Source organism: Caenorhabditis remanei, chromosome I (genome assembly GCF_010183535.1).
Source record: "Caenorhabditis remanei strain PX506 chromosome I, whole genome shotgun sequence".
NCBI classification, from domain to species: domain Eukaryota; kingdom Metazoa; phylum Nematoda; class Chromadorea; order Rhabditida; family Rhabditidae; genus Caenorhabditis; species Caenorhabditis remanei.
Genome location: NC_071328.1, coordinates 12,893,767 through 12,913,965, shown reverse-complemented (window position 1 = coordinate 12,913,965; position 20,199 = coordinate 12,893,767). Strand labels below are relative to the sequence as shown.

The 20,199-nt window shown below is 38.0% G+C and overlaps 5 protein-coding genes across 5 annotated transcripts; all 5 read right to left on the bottom strand.

Moving 5' to 3' along the window:
* Positions 1-2,255: 2,255 nt before the first annotated feature.
* Positions 2,256-2,606, bottom strand: GCK72_002892 (uncharacterized protein; the record flags this gene model as incomplete). The annotated part of the gene is made up of 1 exon (XM_003099046.2): positions 2,256-2,606. One exon carries the CDS (start codon positions 2,604-2,606, stop codon positions 2,256-2,258), a length of 351 nt encoding a protein of 116 aa, XP_003099094.2.
* A 2,299-nt stretch (positions 2,607-4,905) lies between these two features.
* GCK72_002891 (uncharacterized protein) lies at positions 4,906-5,474 on the bottom strand (the record flags this gene model as incomplete). Its single annotated transcript, XM_053723676.1, has 2 exons — positions 4,906-5,002; positions 5,053-5,474. The coding sequence occupies 2 exons, from the start codon at positions 5,472-5,474 to the stop codon at positions 4,906-4,908; spliced, it is 519 nt and encodes a 172-aa protein (XP_053592321.1).
* Positions 5,475-8,945: 3,471 nt separating this feature from the next.
* GCK72_002890 (uncharacterized protein) lies at positions 8,946-9,694 on the bottom strand (the record flags this gene model as incomplete). Its single annotated transcript, XM_053723675.1, has 3 exons — positions 8,946-9,038; positions 9,089-9,439; positions 9,653-9,694. The coding sequence occupies 3 exons, from the start codon at positions 9,692-9,694 to the stop codon at positions 8,946-8,948; spliced, it is 486 nt and encodes a 161-aa protein (XP_053592320.1).
* Positions 9,695-14,067: 4,373 nt separating this feature from the next.
* Positions 14,068-14,870, bottom strand: GCK72_002889 (uncharacterized protein; the record flags this gene model as incomplete). The annotated part of the gene is made up of 3 exons (XM_053723674.1): positions 14,068-14,195; positions 14,306-14,591; positions 14,832-14,870. The coding sequence occupies 3 exons, from the start codon at positions 14,868-14,870 to the stop codon at positions 14,068-14,070; spliced, it is 453 nt and encodes a 150-aa protein (XP_053592319.1).
* A 1,965-nt stretch (positions 14,871-16,835) lies between these two features.
* Positions 16,836-17,256, bottom strand: GCK72_002888 (uncharacterized protein; the record flags this gene model as incomplete). The annotated part of the gene is made up of 2 exons (XM_053723673.1): positions 16,836-17,135; positions 17,206-17,256. 2 exons carry the CDS (start codon positions 17,254-17,256, stop codon positions 16,836-16,838), a joined length of 351 nt encoding a protein of 116 aa, XP_053592318.1.
* Between the last annotated feature and the right edge of the window lie 2,943 nt (positions 17,257-20,199).

Here is a 20,199-nt window from a genome sequence, read left to right as displayed (position 1 = left end):
CATAGTCGATCTGGACATGACATTCCTAAATATCGAAGTGCACTCTGAAAACAAAAAAGATAGAATCCAAATCTTCAATTGCTCCGGCATCGTAATAAACAACGATTGGGATATACAACAGCATCGATTTGAAGGGCATAATGTACCTGTGTTCATTTCCACCAAAGAAATCAGAGCGTTCTGGAAGAACACCCGAGAAGGATTTCTATCTGTTCTTCAACATCTTTCGAAGATGTTTCAATGTAAAATTTCAATTACTATTACTAACTATAATAGTGATGTATATCAAAAAACAATTTCTATGTTGTTTGATTTACAACTGAAATTCAAAAGCTCTCTATTGATCTCAGAGGATTAAAGGATGACAACTTGTTTTGGAGTTAAATAAGAAAGAAACACAACACGGTTTCTCGTAATAAATCTTTTATTACGAACCACAAAATAAGCAGAAGACAATAAAAATGGTCACAGCGACCCAAGTGAGAGGAAAACAAAAATAAACAACTGAGATAACGACACACCAACCGGTGTGCTCGTTCAGCGCTCAGACCAACACAAACTAACTGAATTTCCGTGCTTCGCGCCCGAGATGACGTGCACCGCTAGTGCGTCAGCACGCAAAGCGCGCCATAGAATAGTTGACGTGTTCGGATTGCCATAAGCTGGGATTTATCGAGATGCAACAATTCTTTTTCAGAAGAAAAAGAAAGAGAATTATTTGAAAACCGGTACAAAACCGGACAGTGGAACCAGATATCCAGTAATTTTGTACTGGCTGAGGATCTTAGCATCCATTCCATTGTTGATCCTGGGTTCATACCAGTTTTCACTAAATGGCCAACAAAAAAAATTAGTATCTTCGGTTCCTATTGGTTCAGTCTGGAATCTCTTTTGGCGTGCACATGCACTTCAATTTTACTCTCGGGGTCTCATCTGGGAAACAAAGATTTGGATGAGTTACTCAGAAAATGGAGTTCAGGAGAGTTACCGAATCTACAAAATCTGATGATTGGTAGCCTGGGGATCACAAATAATGGAGAGCATATTTTGGGAATGCATTTGAGCGAATTAGACGGGAAGGTTATCCAAACTGATGATGGATCAAAGAAGGCAGCTATCAGCATTAATTTAAGAGAGATCGCAATGTCTGTCACTCCATTTTAATAAACATCCCATTGCTTATTGACACGATAATTCTATAATAAACATTTTTATTCAATTTTGTTAATTATCTTTGAAAATTAGTAGCAAACACTGCTAGGTACAGTACCGGCCAAAAAGGTTTTTTTTTTCATTTTTTTAATGGATTGAACAGAACAAAGGTAGAGCTCCGTTTCCGTAGTTGACAACTTTTCTGTACGGACACTCCCTAGAGAGTTATAGTAATTTTGAAAGGACAGCTCTAAAATCGCACTGTTTTGTACTGAAATTGGTCAATTGAAGCTGAGAAATTATTCTGTTAATATGTAACTTGCCAGGAAGTGTCCGTACAAAAAAGTTGTCAACTACAAAAATAAATATCTATTTTTGGTCTCTTGGATATTAAACACACAAGAATTAGGAGATCCCTAGATATTCCGGTGGGAACATTGACAGTGAAAATAAATATTAAGTATAATCTAAATCAGAGTCGTAGGACGTCTTTTGAAACGTTTTGACACGGAATCAGAATTCTGGGAAGTATTTTTTGTACATATTTTCAGATGATTACCTAGGTTCTGACAACTTTGGGTCTCGACGCGAAAACTATGTTTTTCGCGATTATCTTAGAGTCTTCCATAAATTTTTAGGAAAGAACACTTTCAAAAACATTTCAACTTGTTCCCACTAAATCCCCGTTTATTCAAGCTCCGTATCCAACCTAGTCGCTATGCAGATAAATGTTTCCAAAATCATCCGGCTTCGTAACTATAAATTTCCAATCTTTAAATTGAGTCGCTACGCAGTCAAATGTCCTTATCCTTGATGATCGATAATATCTTGAAATTGAGCCAGAAGAAGCAATATTTTATATTTAAAGGCTCCGTATCTACATGAGTCGTTACGCAGCAAAATTTTTTCATAAGCCGAGTCGGTACGCAGCCAAATTCTAAATCAATGTTCCCAAAAAAAACATTGTTTTAAGATCCGTATCCGCCTAAGCCGTTACGCAGCCAAATATTTGACAAAATAACAAAAATTTCCGAAAAATCCATTTTATTTCTCAAATTTCAAAACAAAAACTACAAATAAGTGCATAATTTTATATATCAAATTCATAGGATCCAACTACTCCTGGCATCTTTGAAGTTCGTGAACACGGCGAGAATCTTCTTGTCTTGTCCGTCTCTCAGCAGCTTTTGATACCAACAAATCAATTGAGGGGAATCCAAAAATGGTTGGTCAAAGGGGTGGATGTTGAAGACATAGTCATCCCCAGGTGGATTCGACCACAAAAGTGCTTTCTTGGAATCGAAACCGCCCATGTACTCGTAGTAACTATGGATGAGGAGGCGATGGATTTCCTTCTTTTGTACTCCGTCGAATCTTTTGAAATACGGGAGTGAATCGATGTAGTCGATCACACACCACTTTTCATCTTCACTGATCAACTCTCTGGTAGACATGGAAAGCTCTCGAGACGTAATTCATCGTCGCCGAGTGTTTCTTCACAAATTGGTTTCTCAAAACGGGCGGGAGCTTACGGATGACGGTGGCTTGTTCTGAAATTCGATATTTTTTGTGCAAGTTTAATAAAAAAAACGACAAAACTGAAAAATTCAACTCCCTATCGTTGGTCCACGTTATAAAAAGCAATTTTGGCTGAGCGGTGACTCAATTGGCAAAATGCTATAACAGCTTGTTGAAAAAAAGAATGATACGATATTTTTTGGCTGTAAAACGAATATTTTTAGGAAAAAAGAAGAATTTTTAAAACAATTTTTCAGCAAGTTTCACAAAATATTCTAGCATCCGAAAAAAAAATCGATAATTGCCATCTCTAACGCAAATTTTTTGAAGTGTTCATAAAAATAACTTGAACTCTCACCTTTTCAGACAATTCATCCACAATAAATATTCAGTATTCAATAAAAATCAGTAATAATAAAACATTGTGTCGACGACGATTCAGTACGCTGTCAAGGGGGCCATTATGAGGGGGACTCCACAGCCAACATGACTTTTTTGTTCCTAGAGATGGAGAGACGGCAGACATTCTTACGAATTACTGGTATGAGAGAGGGCGAGGGGGAGGTTAGAATGACACATCTGTCCTTCTGGAGGAGTCTTAAATTTTTATCTAACGACTTTTTTGGGAAATTAGTTATAGATTTGGAATCAGTGAGTAGAGAGCTTTCTGAAAAGTATCCACAAGACCTGGTTTGGTCTCGACGCGATTTATAGGGGTTACTGTAGTTTTCGTGGTGAGGCCCAAATCGACAGACCATATCGATGTCAATCAATTCCTCAAAGAATGGGTGAACGGGTCTTCTCAATTGAAATTCGTCAAGCTGGTATTTGTCCATTCTCCCATGATTGATATATTGGAGGGAATACCATCGACATTTGTAACGACTACAGGGACGCGGTGGGCGTGAGTTTTATAAGGATTACGGTATTTTTTTTCAACTTATTATTTTCAGACTATTCGTCAGTAGAGCGAATCGGATCAGACAACAAAGAACTGGACGGGAGGCCTATGTCATTGAGAAGAATTATCACACTATCGTGATTACGGATGCTCTGCTGCTAACTATTTTGTTTTAATTGTAATTCCCATCCGAATGATTCATAGGCTTTCAGTCTTGAAACATTATTTTTATCTGTTTTAATTGAATTCTTTCCCCCTACACGTTTTCTGACTGGCCTCACCTCTGTCCAGTATAATCGCTACTGTTTTATTGTTCAATAAATGTTTAATTACCCAAATTTGAAGTTCTTTACATTTTGGTTAGGTTGGGATCACCCAGCTAGAGCGTTCAGCGGTTTTTAGTCAATAAATGGGTGATAAAGTTTCTTTCTGGAAGTCTGGCGAACAGGCCTCTCTTATAGTCTAATCCAAGGTTGGGTGAAATTCCGCATTTCTCTTTCCGTCACATTTTTCATTTCTATTATTCTTGATATTGAGCAAAACTCCTTTAGTCATGTGCGTGATTTGTACTAATTATCAGCTTTCGCATTTTCGAGAGTCTGATTATGAGTAATAGGCAGCAAAGAACAAAAATGGGGGATTGGAAGATCAAGTTCTGAAGAGTCTAGAGCTACACTGACCAAGAGCTACACTTACCTCCCATCAAAAAACTGCACTATTACCGCCAGGACATCCGGAGAGCTCTCCAACACCACATCCGCCAAAATCTCATTGTATCCTAACCAGAAATACTTCCGGGGGATCATTCGGTCCAAACCTTCAAGAACATTCAGCTGTCTGTCCAGATGTGTCTGCTTATTTGTCCGTGTGCTCTGACGCTCAGATGCTCTAACGCTCTGACTCTCTGACTCTCTGACTCTCTGACCCTCTGACTCTCTGACTCTCTGACAAAGAGCAGAAATGGAGGATTTAGAGATCAAGTTCTGAGGAGCTTATTGCGACTTTATTCTGATGTAAAAAAAGTCTACAAAAAGTTATAAATTTGTGTTAAGTTCTGTGGTAACTGATATCTTTGCAAGCATTAGAAGTAGACTGACTAAAGTACACTGACCAAAGTAAAGTGACTAAACTACACTAAACAATTTTTATGCTATTTCAAGATCAGAGTTGAGTGGAATGCCGTATATAAAATGACGGAAAGCGAAAGACGGACCCCGGACCCTGGTACATATGTCCGGAATCCGGATGTCGGTCTGTAGGTTTATGTTGTTTGCTAGATTCTTAGAGAAAATCTTCATTACTTTTAAAGTTTCAATTAAAACAAGTTTCCATTATTACAGAGAATCAGAAATCAGAATTGTACGAGAATTCCTAATAACATAGGCACGAGCTCCAGTTTTTTGTTGTTTGATGCAATAAACGTTGTATGGTCTGAAAATAACAGGGTGCAACAAAACTACCGTATTCCAAATAGAACTTACTCGAGTGTCTCTCTTGTTGGCACACGTTTTGATGGTATCCCTCTCATAATATCATTCATAGAGAAGTCAAAATAATCGAATGTCAGACTGGCGTATTTTAATTGAGAATATTCGTAAAACCATTTTTTGATGAATTGTTTAATTTTGAGATTTTTTGGGTCACACCCATCAAGTATGACATGTTTGCAGTTAATGAATAAGTTGGCCAAGTGTCTTGTGGTCACCCACTCCGCATTGTTAATTGTTAGCTTATCGAGACTGAACTTTGGGATTGGAGACTTTTTGAGATACTCAAATCCTGGAGACGTGAGACAATTCAGATATACTTCAGAAACGGATCTACAATTGTCCAAAACAAATCCCACAATTTCATCTTCCATTCTTGCAGAGTTGATCTTCAAACTTTGAATTTTCAGCTTCATAGAATGAATGTAATTAATAAATCCTGACACAAAGTCAAATTGCCTCTCTTCGAAAACTAGATCAATTGCAGGACTGTTAAACACGTCCAACAAAAACAAGAGAAGTCGTTTCACATTTGTCGGGGCTTCAACGTAAACGCTGCTCAAAAATGTCCACAGTGACCCAAAAATGGGTGTGTGAGTTTGGACGTCTATCAAAAATTTACCGACACCGGTTTTCAAAGAAAGCGCAAAGGTGTCCGTAAAATGAAAAGTCACTGAGAATTTTCGTTTATCGTTGTAGAACTTGATAGCATTTTTTGCTTTGCTCGAGCATATTGAGAGGTAGAATCTGTAAAAGAGAAACTTGTTTCATTCTGTCAAACAGGTTTGAGCAACCATTTTACTAGGAGATAACTTCTTACTAGTTCCGCCTACTATGCGGCTTTAAGCATTAGAGAAACACTGACCAAAGTACTCTGACGAAACTACACTGCCCAAACAACATTGAACAATTTTTGTGCCTCTTTAAAATGAGTTAGTGCTATTTTCAGAGAGTGTATCTTAAAAATGGCCGGAGCTATCAAAAAGTTATCAACTGTTAAAATGAAGCCGTAATCCTAATCTACAAAACTATGAAAAATATTTTCAAAGAACTAACTGTTCCTGAACGCTGATGCAATCGAAAACTTTGAACAGAGGCAACTTGGGTAGACGGAGAAGTGAAAACGGTTTTGACAATGACATCTGAAACGGGGAATCTGACTGGTAATAATTTGAAATTGTTATGAAAAAAAAGAGTCAAAAAAACTGTCTGTGGTGATTTACTTCCTGAAGACGCCAGCAAATGAGATGGGCGATTTCAACATGCCTCATATTTCTTGGCCGTCTCTCACCGCTTCTGACTCACACTGTAAAAAATTTCTTTCTTTTGTTACAAAAAACGGTCTAACACAACATATTGCTTCTCCCACCCGTTTGAAGCCTGATAACATTCTTGATCTTTGTTTCACAAACACAGATGTTTTGAGAGATGTCAGAGTCGGGGATCTGTTCAGTGACCACAAACTTATTCACGCCACACTTTCAGTCAAAAACCGAACCAAAAACGTAACAAAAGAAGTCAAACTTTTCAGAAAAGCTGACTATGCATCTATCAACTATTTGTTGAGTAACACTGATTGGGTTCTTAGGTTCTCTAACCTAAATGCCGATGGAATGTATGAAAATCTGCTCTCAATTCTACATGAACTAATTGCATCTTATGTGCCCGTCAAAGCAATTAACACTCTATCCAAACGTCATTCAGCTGAAATTCTGAAACTACAGAAGGCAAAGTTAAATGTCTGGAGGAAAGAAGGCAATTCTACTAACTACAAAAACATATCAGCTGACCTCAAAGTCGCATTAATTAAGGAAGAAAAACGTGTGAATGATGAAAAGCTAACTAATGGATCTGTCAAAGACTTTTTTAAGTTTATCAATTCTCGCTACAAAGACAATCAGGAGATCGGAACTCTAAAAAATGATTCCGGTGCTCCAATAAATTGTGATTCTGAAAAAGTTGAACTTTTTTCCGATAGTTTTTCAAAAGTATTTACAGAAGATAATAATATCCAACCTCATTTCGACAAAAGAACTGAGGAACTAGTATCCTCTCCTGATTTTGAGCCTTACATCATTGAACACACTCTTTCTAAACTAACACCCAAACTTAACACTACTCCTGACGGCATTCCCGCTCTTTTTCTAAAAAATGTTTGCACCGCAATAGCCCTGCCTCTATCCATAATCTTCCGTGAATCATTTCGTACTTCAATTGTACCCACTGCATGGAAAACAGCTATTGTCAAACCGCTTCATAAAAAGGGATCTCGAGCTAACCCTAACAACTATCGTCCTATTTCGTTAACCTCCTCTGTCGGTAAAGTTATGGAAAAACTCGTTCGCAAACAGCTAACAAATTACTTAAACAGCAACCGCTTACTTTCTAACTGTCAATATGGGTTCCGTTCGAGCATGAGTACTGAAGCTCAACTTCTGTCCTACCAAGCAGATATTTTAACTAATTATATTTGCAAAAAAACCACCCATAGTGTCTATATTGACTTCAAAAAAGCATTTGATAAAGTTTCTCTATCTAAACTAAAAATTAAGTTGCGCTCCTACGGGATTCATGACGATTTCTTCAACTGGTTGTGTGCTTTCTTAACAAATCGTACACAGCGTGTGTGTATTAACAATGTTTTCTCATCTGACCGTTCTGTTCTATCTGGAGTACCGCAAGGCTCAGTTCTTGGACCTCTCCTTTTTCTCCTTTTTATTAACGACATTGGTGACGCTTTCGAATCAAACTACTTACTCTATGCTGATGACTTAAAGCTGTTTTCTACTAACGCCGACTGCATCAAAAAAGATCTTGTTAGACTAAGTGTATGGTGTGACAACTGGCAAATGAGTGTTGCGCCTGAAAAATGTGAAGTAATATCGTTTAATCATTCTAAAAAACACTCTAACTCAGCTTCATTGAACTTTTCCATTAATGACGCAATTATTCCCCAAACAAAAATTATTCGAGACTTGGGTATCATTTTCAATTCTGATCTTAACTTCTCAAACCACCTTGATGTTACACTTCGCAAAGCCCATCAAAGAGTCAACATATTTTTCAATGTTCTCCGTCATGCTGACTTCGAAATTTTCATCAAATGCTTTAAAATCTATGTTCGTCCCCTTTTGGAATATGGGTCTACTGTTTTCTCCCCCACATCTAAAGAACAAGTTAGGCTAATCGAGTCAGTCCAAAAAACTTTTATTTTTCGGGTTTTTCGTAAATTTAATATTCCTTACATATCTTATTTTGAATCCATTAAACATTGTGATATTCTTTCTCTTGAACATAGACGCATTATTATTGATTTAGTTTTTATGTATAAGATTCTTGTTAGTAAAGAAGTAAGAATTTATAACGACGTGCACATAAGTCTTCCTCGTTTTAGTAATAATTTACGCCGTCACTCTTATTATATCAAATCTAAATTATCAAACAGCACTAAGAACACTTGCCAATTTTTTACCAACAGGATTATCTCCTGTTGGAATAAACTCCCCCCTCATATATTCCCCACTTTTCCTAATTCCGATGTGTTTCGATGTAATATTTCTTTTAATTTTGTGGAACCCTTTTTAATACTTAAACACTCTAACTTTTAAATTATAACTGTTTCTTTTTTCTTATTTGTATAAGTGGTGAAAGTCCTTCAAATAAATAAATCAAATCAATAAAAATGAGTGAATGCGACGAGTGAAGAGAAGGGATTCGGAAGGTGCTAATGGCCTTTGGACAGATGGTGTGCAGTGACAGAAGACGGGACCCTGGGAAAGTCACTATCTGAGGTTATCTCTTGGATGAATAAAAACCAATTACCTTTCTTTCATGTTCAGTTGATTTCTCGACTAGATCGGCCTCTGGCTTGAAAGCAGTCAGACAATTCATTCAAAAGCAACGGACAGAACCCATAATCGTGCAGTTGTGCTGGCAATTTTTGTCACTCCAGTTGAGTTTCTTGTATCAGTAGAATTCCTCTACAATTTATCAAAACTAAGTTTCCTTCAAAAACATTTCTCAAACTCACATTGTTCCTGGACGCATTTGTAGGTTGATTTGGTGGATTGCTGTCACGAATAATAGCAGGCATTCCGGATCCAAACACGGACTCAGCCTTGGCTTCAACGACTTTTGATGGTGAATTGAGCGATTCTGTAGTCGATTGTCCTTGAGTTCTTTCTGGTGTTCCCGAAGAATTGCTCTGTTCAGATGAAGATTGTGATGGCTTCAGGTCTTGATCAGTTTTCTGAGAGTGTTGCTCTTTTCTAATTGTCGGAATCTCCAAATTTGGTGTTGGTTGAGCTGGACGTGGCTGAGTTGACAGTGACGAGCGATGATCAGTTGACAAAACCGATCTGTGATTTCTGTCTTCGTGAAGCTGAAAAAAACTGAGTTTCTGGAGGGTGTCGTTCTTTTATAATTGACGGAATTTCAAGATTTGGTGTTGGCTGATTGTGAGCTGTACTTATCTTCTAATACTTCCATTTAAAGTTCTAGTAATCCAGACTGGTTATCTACTGGCATGAATCGTTACGCTTATCTGGAACTGGGTACCGAGGTAAAAGCTCGAACATTTTCACGGTTTTCTTACTTTCTGATTTATGACGTTTGATAAAAAATCGATAATTTTCATGTCTAACGAAAGAAAATTCTGCAAAACAACTTGAACTCTCACCTTATTCCATTTTCGGACAATCCATCCACCATAAATATTTAGTATTCAAACATAATCAGTAATAATAAAACATTTTGTCGGCGCCAAGGGGTGTATAATGATGTATCATGAGCCAACACGATTTTTTTCCAGAGATGGAAGGACGGCAGACATTCATACGATATAATTGTGTGAAAGCGCGCGAGAGGAAGAGTAGGATGCAACACCTGCTTTTCTGGAGGAGTTGGAAGAGTAAAATGTATATTTTACGATTTTTTGGGAAAATGATAACAGATCCGGAATCAGTGAGTTGAGAGCTTTCTGGAGAGTACCCACAAGCCCTGGTTTGGTCTCAACGCGATTTACAGGGGATACTGTAGTTTTCGTGGTGAGACCCAAATTGCTCAGAACCATGGCTTGTGGGTACTTTTCTATCAACTTACTGATTCTGAATAAAACAAGAGAAATGAGGAAAAATCGATGTCGACGCAGAAAACTGGAAAAAAAAGTGTTTTCAGGTTTTTTGGTGACGCAGTCTGAATTTTAGAGGTTTTTACAATGTTATTCAAATTTACATAGCTTCACGTAAACTTTCAGAAAAATACCCACAAGCCATGGTTCTGACAAGTTTATGTCCCGACTAGATGTACGACGGGTTACTGTAGTTTTCGCGGTGAGACCCAAATTTCATAGAACCATGGCTTGTGGGTACTTTTCTAAAAGCTCTCAACTATATGATTTCAAAGCAAAGACTAGTTTCGGGTTTCTAGGCTACCAGACAGATTTCTAGGTCATACATGTTTTTGATTCATGGTTTTTGACATTTGTGGTTTTAAGATTTAAGCAAGAGTGAAGGAAGCTCCCAGCGGAACGTTGCTGGAGGTGAAAACAAGTTGGGACAGGAGGCTAGCTGACGGATTTTCTAGAGGAACGCCCATTTTGCAATATGAATAGTTTATTATAGTGTCCCAGCAATATCAACAATTCAAAAATCAGACGATTTATACATGATAGAAGTTTGTGAAGCATGGTCACATTGGTAACATTTCCTTGCTTCATTGACATGCTGAAAATTAAATATACGAGCGATAAAATGCTCAATACACTTACGTGTGCCATTATTGCTCCTGACTTGTTTCCACAATACTTTCTCATTGAAGATCGTTTCCTTGTTGCTGAGAAAGGCGTCAAAGCTATTCTGAAATGAATTATCTTTTAGAAATTGTCTTATCTGGGTGTGGAAACCGTACTCCAGATTCGAAGAGTGGCTGGAAGGCATAGCCGAGCTTCAACGTCTTCTCCCGGTCCAAAGGATGTTCCTTCTTCATCAGCTCCTTGTTACATTTGACCTCCGCTTTCATGTAGATGGGCGACGTCTCGTTGAAGTGACGGTTGTACCAGAATTGGTTGTACTTCTCGGCATAGTTCTGAAATGATTTACCATTATGTTGTCTTTCACATGTTTTGGATGTCAAGTCTCTAAAAGTTCAATTTGTATCTTACTTAACATTACTGTTAGAATTCTTTTTCTAATAAAATCTAGTACTATGAGCTCTAAGCGTTCATTGGGTTCTACTCATCTCACAAGGGATGTTTTGGGACACGCCGCTTCCAAACAAGCTATAAATTTGGTCATAGGTACTTTCGACTACGGGGAGTTCATTTCAGTAGTCAAAACTTGCTTAATGTCTCTGTGAGCCGAGTTATGAGCTCTCAAACTTTTCATATGCTCAAGCTTTTTCACATGGAATTCCAAGTCGGCCGCATATATGCCACCGCGCGGTTCAATTTTTGTTCCCCAGCGGTCAACCTGCGCTAGTACGTTGCAAAAATGAGAAAATCTGGCGTCTACTAGTTGTCGTTTTGGAATTCCATGTGAAAAAGCTTCAGCATATGAAAAGTTTAAGAGCTCATTACTCGGCTCACAGAGACAGTTAGCAAGTTTTGACTGAAGAAATGGACTTCCCGTAGTCGAAAGCACATATGACCAAATTTATAGTTCGTTTGGAAAAAATTATTTGACGCGGTGAAAGTCAAAGGATGGGAAAGGCGGACGATATTTTATTGATGTTTCCCATGAGAAACTGGGAGGAAATTGACGGTGGTTTTATTGCAGAGTTAGGGAAACAATTTCGGTGAACATTGATCACGATCAAAAACTACAGTATCTCCATGACAGGTGACATTTCTAAAATAAGTATCAGGAAAAATCAGGACTTTGCTTTAGGCTGGAAAACACATAATAAAAATAATATTTACAGGAATCGGAAATTATCTTCTACACATAATTTTCTACTTTCTAACCATACGTACTGTAATGCTTCCATATAAATTTATAAATAGTCATCCATACTGGCTATTTACTGGAATCAGCCGTTACGCTTTAGGTACTGGTTTTCTTACTTTATAATGTCTGGCGTTTGAAAGAGAAAAATCGATGTTTTTCATCACTAACGACAATTCTTTGAAATATTCATAAAATAACTTGAATTCTCACCTTATTCCATTTTCAAACAATCCATCCACAATAAATATTTAGTATTCAAAAATAATCAGTAATAATAAAACATTTTGTCGGCGGCGATTCAGTACGCTACCAAGAACTGTATAGGGGAACTCCACAGCCAACACGATTTCATGTTCCTCCAGGGATACGTTTTCCTGGAGAGACGGCAGACACTCTTTCGGTTTATTGCGCGGTTTATAGCGCGAGGGGAAGGATGGGATGGGACACCGGTTTTTTATTAGGAGTTGGAAGACTAAAATCTTCTTCCTACTAATGGAATAGTTCTGTGTGTGTGTCCGTCCAACGCTTCTCCCTAAATAACATTTTTCTCTTTGAACCGTTTCAAAAGATGTCTAGGGGTATACCCATGAACCTCCGAGCGCTTCAATTTTTTGGACCCCGGGTGTCATCCGACAGTAGGATTACTGTAGCTACCGTAACCCAAAAAATGAAAAAGTGTTCCAAACAGAACGAGAGGGGACCAGACTGGGGTGGTAACAACCTTGACCCCTTAGTATGCCACCCAAAAAAAATTGGGCCGGTTACTTTAGGATTACGGTAGTTACAGAGTTTTGAGCATTAACAGTCAAACCTGAATATCTTGGAAAGTTCAGATCCCCACTAATTGAGTACGTTGATAAATTTGTTAACTCTGTAGTCCCGTACTTTTCCTTGGGACACTTTGCAGATATTCTACTGCCATAGCCCTAAAGGGGTACTGTAGCTACTGTAACCCAAAAATCGGAAAAGCAGGTTCAAACTTAAAATACGGGGCCCATACTTTGGTAGTGGCACCCTGGGCACCTTAAGACAGTACTCCAAAAATTTTAAGCCAGTTTGGCAACAAGATCCAGAAATTCCCAGAAGTTTCCAGAATGTTCCAGAAACATCTAGAAAAACAGATTTGGAAACTTCCAGATAGTTTTAGAAATTTATAGACACTTCCAGAAAACTATCAAACTTTGCCAGATCCTTCTAGAAACTTCCAGAAAATTCCAAAAGTTTCCAGAAATTTCGGAACGTTCTAGATTTTTCCAGAACTTCCTAGACGCTTCCGAAAAATTTTTCGGTCAAATATCTAAATATCGAAGAGCGTGAGAAAAACGCGGCAAAGCCGCGCCAGCTCTGCTGGTGTTTATCTAACGAATTTTTTGGAAAGTAATAACAGATCCGAGATCAGTGAGTTGAGAGCTTTCTGAAAAATACTCACAAGCCCTTGTTTGGTCTTGACACGATATACAGGAGTTACTGTAGTTTTCGTGGTGAGACCCAAAATTATTAGAACCATGGCTTGTGGGTACTTTCCAAAAAAGTTATCTACCCACTGATTAAGAATAAAACAAGACTACTGATTAAGAATAAAACAAGACTACTGATTAAGAATAAAACAAGACTAGAAAAATGAATGCGGAGGCAGAAAGCGAAAATAGTGTTTTCAGGTGTTTTTGCGGCGGAATCTGAATTCTAGAAATTTTTGCAATGTTATTTAAATTTAGCTCTTCGTAAGCTATCAGAAAAGTACCCACAAGCCATGGTCCTGACCATTTTAGGTCTTGACGCGAAAACTACAGTAACCCATGATTTTCGCTTTGATATCCAAAGTCATCAGAACATAGGCTTGTGGGTACTTTTCTAAAAGCTCGTAACCCGCTGATATTAAAGCGATGATCAGTTTTGGGTTTCTAGGCCACAAGATGGATTTCCAGGCCATGAAAGTTTTCTGATTCATGGTTTTTGATATTTTTGTGGTTTTTTGGGGGTTTTTGTCTCACATAAACGGTTTTTAATTTCATATTTTTTTATTTTGAAAAACACGACGAACAGTGTAAAAAACAAAAAAAAAAGATTACTGGTTGTTAAACAATATAAAATTATTATGAATGGCGGTAGCGGCATTCTCAGTAGACACTCTGGCACCGAACCCTGTTCCCCTGCGTGAGACTCTCGATCTTTCACTGAATGTATGACCGCAGGCTGAAAATGTAAGAAATCTACTCTATGATTATCACCTTACTGAAACTTAAGAACTTTCGGTATTTTATTTTTTTCTCATATAATCCTCAAGCAATAAATATAAAACTTACGCAGTAGTTTAGGAACTCGGTTTCCTTTGGGTCCGGTGAACTCCTGAAGACACACCGTGCACTGGACTCCAGCCATTGCTGCGTGAATGCCTCGGCCTCCTCCATATCCTCCCACGACTACTCGAATTGCGGCCAATGCAGCTCGAACCTCACGAAGCTCGTTGACATCGTCTTCGTGTATGACTTGAGCTTCGGCTTGGTTTCTAAGAGATTGGTTCAAATCTCTACGAGCCTGAGTGAGCTCGTTCTGAAGTTGCTTCTTCTCTAATCGCAGTGCTTCTGACTGCTGAAATTTTCTACTACTCAGGGAATTTTAGGCGAGGTTTCGGCGCCTTGCCGGCATTTTGCCTCTATTTTCGACGAATTGCCCTCACTTGGGCAGGAAGCCCACTGGGCGAGGGTTGGGCAAGAGTTGGGCAAGGGTGGGGTGGAAGAAGTGGGGGTGTGCGTGAGGATGGAGTAAGGCAAGGGCAATTCGCCCAAAATTCCCTGAGTAGGGACTAGTCTTTCTTTTTCTTGAACATACCTCACGGAGTTGGCGTTCACTCATATTAAGACGAGCCATATTTTCGTCCAGGTCTCCCTAAAGATATTTGATATAAATCTTGAAGCACAGTAGTTGGCTCCGCAACAATTCGCAACTGCGACATTTCGCAACTCACGTAGCGAAACGTCGTGGTTGCGAAATGTCGTAGTTGCGGAATGTCGCAGTTGCGAATTGTCGCGGAGCCCAGTAGTTATACATGTTAAACTTACATTTACCTCTGGTGGGGGCCTTGACGTCCTGGGAAGGTTCGACCTCTGACTGTGTCATTTCGGACACTATCTCCTTCTTGTCTGGTTATTATTTCCAGCTCTTCAGGCACAAAAACCGACTGATTGTGAGCTGATTTAATCAGTGGTGATCCTATGAGGATCTTTGGACGATCGTCACCTCGGAGTCGCCTAAAATACGACTTTGTTTAATGTTGTCAACTTCTAGACTAGAAAATTCCACTCGCTCGTGATAATTCTAAAAGCGTGAGAAGCCCCGCCTCTTGTGTGTCATTTTTCAGTCTTAATACTTTTGAATACTACTAGTTTCCTTCAATCTGATGTACCCGACCTTCCTCCCATATTCAGATACAGAATTATAATTATGCATACTTGTCACGGGCCGGGCCGGGCCCGCTAAAAAAATCTTCCGGCCCGGCCCGTCAAAATATTGAAAAAAAAGCTTGCTGCGGGCCCTGCGGGCCGGCCCGCGGGCCGGCCCGTGATTTGACAAGTATGTAATTATGTGACAGTAGGTTATGTGACAATGTGACAGTAGATTTGATAACGTGACGATGAATAATTATAATTATGTGGCAATGTGACAGTATGATTGATTGAGATAACATCTAAAGTTTACTTGCGAAGATTTTTCCTAAGATAATACGCTTAGAGATGAACCCTGTTGAAAAGATCATACTGTTGAAAAAGGATTGCTGTAGGACTCACTTTTAAATAAATATAAAGAACCAGATTCCACACCAACTCGCCAATCATCGAAAACCCCGATAATACAGTAAAACTAGCTGAAAAAATGTTTGTTGACCATTTTTCAAAAGATAAAAACCTACAATTCACAAAAAATCAGAAAAAAGCACATTGTCGACCATCATTCAGTAGTTGGTCATAGGTTTAGTTACCCTGAAAATATGAATTAATTAGAATTAATCAATATTGAAATCTGGTAGGATGAACGAGTTAATGGACGAATGAGTTAAAATAAGAAGAAACTACTTTTGTTGCTCACAGAATGTCTCGTTGGGAAAATAAGTAAGAAGTAAGGCAAGATGTAACACAATACTCGAGATCTGATTTATAACAAATAGAGGAAGGAGAAGGGAAGAAAGGACTGAATGATACGTATGCTACGTATGCAGGTCTGCTAGTGGTGGGAGGGATTGTATGCATTAGATAGACGATCAGGTGGAAATAGATGCAAGTTAGGCTCCGGGATGTTTCCAATCAATTCACATTATGTAATTCATACTTGCAACGGGCCGGGCCGGGCCGGGCCGGGCCGGGCCGTGACGAGAATTTCCAAGAACCGGCCTGCCCCAAAAGCCCGGCCCGGCCCGAAGGCCCGGCTGAAAAATTTGAACTGAAATTTTGAACGAAAATTTGAATTTTTTTGAATTTTTTCCCAAAAATGTCGAATTTTTGACTATACTTCAGAATAGGCCGGGCCGTAAATTTGCAAGTATGATGTAATTAGGTGATGAGAGACAGAGGAGAGAATGAGACTGGACAAAGATAAAAATTGTTGGGTAGAGACAACTAGGCAACAGGACACATTTGGTGAAAATGAGAAAAGAGAACATGTCAATGTGACACAATGTGTATGTATCGCAACCACTCCTACAAATGTGTTATACTCAAGAACGGTCCGCCCAGCATGTAGTTTGGATCCCAAAAATATATATATACTCTGCTAAACAACGGTTAAATTGAATTTAAAATAAAACTTTTTTAGATTCAACAATATTTTATTCAAAAACAATCAAACATTCGAAAATGCGATTTTTCTCATGCTCCTGGCCGGCTTTTTGAGGACTTTGTCGAAAATCGGGAGTAGAGGTTCGTTTTCTCGAAACTCGAAAAGTCTCTGGCCGAACGCCATGAGCATTCTACGCCAGTCACGAGTAGGGTAATCCGTCTTCAGAATTTTTATCTCCAGTTCCTCGACGATGGAGTCGAGAATTGAGTAGACGTTCCCTGGAATTCCACTTTCCCAGTCCAAAGTTTTCAAATCGTATTTGATGTCCAAAATATTCTGGAGTATCACACAATCAGGCTCGTCCTACAATGAAATAATAGGTGACATTAAAAATTAAATAATTGATTCATAGTTAATATTAAATCAAACTCACATATGGCAGGAAAGCCAAGATATAACTTTCGAATGTTGGTGGGATGATCATTTGGTGCGTCGACAGTGGAAACTGGAATAGTTTGAATTGAAACTTTGAAATAAAGAAACAATTTATATAAAAATGAGTAAATTGTGCCGAAAAGTATTAAAAAATGTTTCTCTCTCTGAATTTTTGAAGCTTTTCCTAATTTTTTTTTAGCTTGGAGCATTTTTTGAGCTCTTCCTTGGAACCTAACCTAAATTTTTTTGAGCATCTTCCTAAATTAATCAAACACCTCATTTTATCAGTATCACTTTATCAATTCATGTTTACAAGAAGTATTTAGGTAAACAAATAATACACAGGGGCGGGGCTAATTAGGCTCCGCCCAGCTTGAAAAATCGTGATAATTCTAAAAGGGTGAGAAGCCCCGCCCCGACCCTGTGTGCTATTTTTCCGGCTAAATTTTTCTGAAAGACTACTCTGATACGCCCGACCTTCCCCTATTCTATTTGAACTCAGATACAAAATTATAATTATGTGACAGTAGGTTATGTGATATATAATTATAATTATGTGACAATGTGACTGTATGATTGATTGAGGTAACATCTCAAGTTTACTTGCGAAGATTTTTCCTAGGATAATGCCCTATGAGATGAGCTATATCGAAAAAAGTTGAAAAGTTGTAGAAAACAAGGATTACTGCAGACAAAAGAACTCACTTTTAATTATAAAAAACCATAATCCTCATAAAGGCGTCAATCGATTATACAGTAGTTCTACTAGCTGAAAAACATATTTGTTGACCATTTCAAAAAAAGATAAAAACTTACAATTCACAAAAAATCAGAAAAAAGCACATTGTCGACCATCATTCAGTAGTTGGTCATAGGTTTAGTTACCCTGAAAATATGAAAATCTCAATATTGCAAAAAAATTTAGAAAAGTTTAAAATTAGGAAATGATTGTTTGAATTTTTAAATAGGAGAAGTTTAAAAGTCAAAACTAAAATAAATTCAATAAAATTTTAGAGAGCAAAGAGGATTAAGAAAATCAATTTCAAAAAATGATAAAAACTTACAATTCACAAAAAATCAGAAAAAGGCATATTGTCGACCATCATCCAGTAGTTGGTCTTGGGTTTAATTACCCTGAAAATATTAAATAATTAGAATTAATCGAAATGGAAATCTGTGAGAGATGAACGAATTGAAGGAAACAATAGGTTAAAATAAGATAAATAATTTCTCACAGTAGTTTATTTCTCGGTATAGGAATAAGAGCGACTTGGTCTCACCTTCCTCCACCAGTTTGTGTACAAAATAGTAAGAAATATGAAGGGGAAATGTATCTCGTGTTGTTTGCACCCCGCTGGGTGAAGTGCGATAAATCTTCTCAATCAAGAAATAGAACCCGAGGAAGAGGAGAAAGAGACATGACAAAGGACATTGTGATACATACTTGCAACGGGCCAGGGAGGGTCGTGACGAGAATTTCCACGGCCCGGCCCGACCCGAAAGCCCGGCTGAAAAATTTGAACTGAAATTTTGAACGAAAATTTGAATTTTTTGAATTTTTTCCCAAAAATGTCGAATTTTTGACTACACTTCAGAATTCAATCAAACGATAGTTATGCATCAAAAAATTGAAATTTTTAATGTAAAAATTCAAAAAAATTCAAAAAATTTGGTAAAATTTGGTACCTTTTTTTGAAGCCGGGCCTTGAAAATTCTCTACTGGCACGGGCCTTCGGGCCCATATGCTGATTTCCATTTGCTAAAAATTTAGGAAAAGTTTAAAATTAGGAACATATCAAAAAATTTTCAAAATGTAGGAAGAGTTCAAAACCTCAAAATCAGTAAAACATACTACTAACTTTTATATAATTTTCTGACGGTGACAACTGTAAAAATGGAAAAAATTAAGTTAAAACAAGAAGAACCAACTTTTGTCGGTTACAGATGCTCTTGTTAGGAAGTGAAAACGAAGGTTCCTTGGGTGATGCTCGCTCGAGCTGAGATTGTCCAGACGACCAAAAAAAATATACGGTTTTGGGTAATTAAACCATTTATTAAGAGATACAATATAATAAAGAACTTAAAGATACAAATTGGTGGAAACTTCCCTTACGATGGGGGAAAGGGGTTACAATAGAAAAAACTTCTTGAGAAGTTTCCAGAAGGTAGAGAAGAAAGAGAAAAAATATTTAGAAATAAAGGAATGAAAGAAAGAAGCTTCTTGAAGTTTCTGTTTGTCTCGCCTTTGGTGCGTGGCCAGACAGTTTCTGGTTAGAGACAATGTACCAGAGAAGTGACAGAAAAGGGAAGGTGTTACGAGATGTCCTTTATATGAAAAGAGTGTTGACTCTTGAGAGAGTCAAATGTGAAGTGTCACACAGCGGGGGAGAGAGAGGGCGCCCTTAGGCCCCTCTCTTCTCCCGCTGGATGACGTTGTTGATAGAAAGGAAAAGGAAAGAGTACTCAGATTTAAGTAGAAGAGGATACATTTAGTGAAATGAGGGAACAGACTAGTCAGAAGCAATGAGTATGTATGGCAACCATCAGGAGTACAAATGTATTGCTGGTAATTATTCCCCATCTACACATACCCAAAAACAGTACCGCTCAAAATAATATTAAGTTTTGGTTTTTTCAGTTGTAAAGGTCCAACTTTGAGAGTGTGTCATGGTAATACTGATTGTTCCATCAAGTAGATTTTTAATGGATCGTACAGATCAAAATTAGAGCTCCATTTTTGTAGTTGACAACGTTTTTGTACGGACACTCCCTAGAGAGTTATAGCCATTTTAAGGGGACAGCTCAAAAATCACCATATTTTGCACTGAAATTGGTCGATTTGAGGGATAAATAATTTTGTCGATATGTAACTTGCCAGGGAGTGTCTGTACAAAACAATTGTCAACTACAAAAATGAAGTTCTAGGTTTGATCTGTTAAATCTTCTAAAATTTACATTGTGCGACTATCAGTGATACCGTAACACCCTCTTA